The sequence below is a fragment of the Peromyscus eremicus genome, chromosome 1 (assembly GCF_949786415.1).
Source record: "Peromyscus eremicus chromosome 1, PerEre_H2_v1, whole genome shotgun sequence".
In the NCBI taxonomy this organism is placed as follows: Eukaryota; Metazoa; Chordata; class Mammalia; order Rodentia; family Cricetidae; genus Peromyscus; species Peromyscus eremicus.
Genome location: NC_081416.1, coordinates 180,348,479 through 180,352,269, shown reverse-complemented (window position 1 = coordinate 180,352,269; position 3,791 = coordinate 180,348,479). Strand labels below are relative to the sequence as shown.

The following is a 3,791-nucleotide window of genomic DNA, read 5'->3' as shown; positions in this document are numbered from 1 at the left end:
TCTATAACCCCAGCTCTCAGGGCAGACAGGATTACCAGGGTTTGTTGGCTTCTGGCCTAGCTAAAAAGCCGCAAGCCACAGGTTCAGGGAGAGAGGTCCTGCCTCAAACAAGTGGGCAGTGAGATGACAGCAGAGTCCTCTTCTGACTGCAGTGGGAGCATTCAGATATGCACATCTGCACACACGTGTACCCGCCCACACCCAAACAATCTTTAAAAGGAAAAAAAAGTCATGCTTGCTGTAATGAACTGTCATCCCTACACATTCCTCCCAAATAATGGCGACACTGATGTTCCAACACTCGTTTTACTCGAGCAGCTAGGATCATATTTGAGGCAGTGTGGAGGGGCAGCTGGATAGGGAAGGCTGAATGGGAAACGGAAACAGGCATGGGGAGGGGAAGATGTAGATTGGGTTGGGGGGGCCTGGAATCCACAATCAGAAGCCAGGGAAGGCAGCTTGATCTCAGTGGTAGATATGAAATTCTGCCAACAGTATGCAGATGTTTCGAGATGGTCAAGTATCTGCAGGCACATGACCGGAAGCATCCACTTGCCGGGCTGGGTCAATGTGAAACGCCAAGGTCCTTATGGGAGAGGGGCCACCAGGCTGTCTGGATCCTGCATTAGTGGGTTTTGAGCCCTGGGTTCCTGAGGGCTGACAGGGTGATAAGGAGCTGGGCTGCATAGTAGGTGCTCATGGTCATTAGGCGGGCAAAAGGTAAGGAGTTGACGAAAGTGTTCCAGGCCAGCACACCATCGGAGATTGTGAAGAGCACACCGCCCCAGCCAGCACTCCCACCCCAGACAAGGCTGCGCCACAGCATGGAGCTCAGGATCAGCCCATAGGCCAACACGGGAAGGACCATGTCCAGCTCAAGGTGTGGCAGGATGGAGCTGTAGTATACGAGCGAGGCCAGGATGATGTACAGCAGCAATCCGGGCTGCAGTGGGGACAGGCCAAAAGCCCAGAGGTAGAATAAATGGGCAGCAGAGAAGGCAGCCATGCCTGAGGGAGAGAGGTATGAGCACCCAGTGAGGTAGGGGTGGGTGCCCAGTGAGGCGGGAGTTGGCCTCCTGCTTCTCACTGTTGTCTCGGCCACCACCAGACCTAAAGGAACAATGTCCCCAAAGCACCAGCTCCACCCGCCCCATGGCCATGGCACTATCATATTCTACTGAGATTATAGCACCCCTTTTCCTGGTGGGCTTCCACTTGCTTTCTGTCCTTGGGTGTTCTATCAGCTCCCAGAGCAATGGAAATGACCTTCAAATTCATGCTGTATGTGCTTGCTCTGTCCAAGTGTCCATCAACTCCAAATTGTGTTTTGGGAAGCCCTACACCCTTGTTTTAGCAACCACTCTACTCCAGCCAGACTGGTCCGTTTGGGCAAAGTAACTCACATGCTACTACCCCAGGTCCTTTCCACACACTGTTCCCATGTCCAGGATGGCCACTCTCCCCACATGCACACACATCCTTGAAGAAGATGCCTCAATACCAAGTGTGGTAGGGAAATTTCTGTATATTCCCGTAAAGCTGGCACTTGAGAAAGCAAGCTAAGGCAGGAGGACCCCGCGTCTCCGGCCATTCAGACCAGCCTGGACTAGGGATGGATGTCTTAGGAACAGCACCCTGCCGCCCTCACCCCCTCAGCCATGCTGCTCATGACTTTTCCCACACTAGCCCCCTTCCAACCAACTAGCCCGCCCCCGAGCCCCTGGATGGACTGTGAGCTGCCGGCCACTCCTCACTGCCCCCTGGTGTCTCGGGACCATAGCCTACTTCAGCCTAGTGGATTCTAGGGGAAGCAGCTCCTTGTAACCCCAAGTTGTGTCCCAGCACTGACTCCACTCCACCAAGGCCCTAGATGGAATGTCACAGGGTCCTGCTCACCATAAAGGAAAGCTTCAGGCCAGATGAGGCAGGCATCTCCCACAGCAGAACACACAAGAGCTCCCTGGAGGAGCCAGGAGTAGCTTCCACCAGGGGCCACAGCCCACAGGAACACAACCAGGCAGAGGATGGGCAGGCACTTGATCAGGGCACTGACCCAGGAAGGCTGGTCCTCAGGAATCCAGAGGAGGAAGTAGACTGAGCAGGTAAGGATGAAGGGGGCCAGCCACCTGCGGACCTGTGGGTGCTTCAGGAGAGGGAGGCTGCTCAGGCTCCCTCCTCAGCCCAGTCCTCAGGCAGGGGTCACAGCAAGGACGGTGGGAAATGTCTGTCATTCCACTACTTAAGAGATGGAGACAGGAGGACACTGGGCTCAAGACCAGTCTAGGATCTACGGTGAGGCCTATTTTAACACCTGTCCCTCATACCACCCTCATGCCAGGACCCAAGGTGTGTCCAGGCTGGACTTTAGGGACCACCATCTTTAGTCACTTTGGTATTTTTTTGTCACTCATGTCTCCTGCAAGGACAAAACCACAGTACCTTAGAACCCAGACTCCTGGGGGACAGGGGATCCCAATCAACTCACCACACAGAGAATCACAGGCCCTAGGGTTGCCCACGTTCCCAGGCTGGAACCCACCCCCACCTCACAGGTTCTCACTTGGTCTGAGAAGAGTGTCTTCAGGGGCAGCCCTTCTTGTCTAGCATCCATGTTGAGTGGTGTCTATTTAGGAACCAGTGGCTTCAGAGGGCAGAGGGGAAGCCCTGTAAGGTTACACATTAATCCAAGTGTCCTATGGACTCTGGGACTGATAACAGGGCTCACTCAAGGCCTGTTCTTGTCTGGCACTTGCTGATAAAGTGCCCATCAGGACTCAAGGGTCCCTCCACCCTTCACAGCCTCTCCCCCAGCACCTAGAAACCTGGCCACCTCCTCCTCTTATAGGCCAGCATAGGTGAGGCCCCCAAGTGGACCTCCCATTGTCTTGTGCCCAGCCAATCAGAAGGGACAATGCAGAGTTCCACAGAGGGGTACCTACCCCCACAACCGACCCTGAAGAACAGGAGGCAGCAAAGACTCCAGAGAGAAGCCCTGCCTTGTGATTGATGCCACTCAACTTCATTTCCTAGGATGATTACTCCACTGTACACTCACTGTTCTGCAGCACTCCCATGTAGAACATAGGTACCTACTGGGTGCCAAGTGCCCAGCTTACTACTAGGTTCCTTAACAGGAATACTTCATTGTATGCCTACTCTCAAGGCAGCTCCCTGCCTCCTATCCCACCGTTCGGTTTGGTTTGGTTTGGTTTGGTTTGATTTTTGGTTTTGTAAGACAGGGTTTCTCTGTGTAGCCCTGTCTGTCCCGGAACTCGCTTTGTAGACCAGGCTACAACTCATATAGGTCGCCTGCCTCTGCCTCCTGAGTGCTGGGACTAAAGGCGTGCACCACCATGCCCAGCGCTTCCTATCCCCTTAATGGCTAGAAGCCCAGCTCCGAGGTCCAGGGACCTCTTGTTCTTCCTAGCAGGTCTCAGCTGGAGGACAGAGGAAGGGGGCTGTCAGCTGACTCAGCACAGCTCCTACCCTGATCTGCATTGCAAAACTGGGCCAAGGGGGTACTCATCAGGATGAGGATCCCAAAGTGCTAACTCAACAAGACCTGATGTTCTGCCTGGTAAGCATAAGCATTCCCCACTACACACACACACACACACACACACACACACACACACACACACACACACACTCTCACTCACTCACTCACTCACTCACTCACTCACTCACTCACTCACCAGTGGAGTCCCAAGAGAATGTAGTTCTCTCTAGGCCATGTGGAGCAGATTAACCCAACCCTGAGTCCCAGAACTCAAGGTCTGACACCAGAAATC

At 54.0% G+C, this 3,791-nt stretch overlaps 1 protein-coding gene across 1 annotated transcript; it reads right to left on the bottom strand.

Annotated features, from left to right (window-relative positions):
• Window positions 1-292: 292 nt before the first annotated feature.
• Window positions 293-2,895, bottom strand: Tmem86b (transmembrane protein 86B). The gene is made up of 3 exons (XM_059282096.1): window positions 2,561-2,895; window positions 1,897-2,143; window positions 293-1,008 (listed from the first exon to the last, which is right to left on the bottom strand). The coding sequence occupies exons 1-3, from the start codon at window positions 2,609-2,611 to the stop codon at window positions 626-628; spliced, it is 681 nt and encodes a 226-aa protein (XP_059138079.1). The 5' UTR covers window positions 2,612-2,895; the 3' UTR covers window positions 293-625.
• Between the last annotated feature and the right edge of the window lie 896 nt (window positions 2,896-3,791).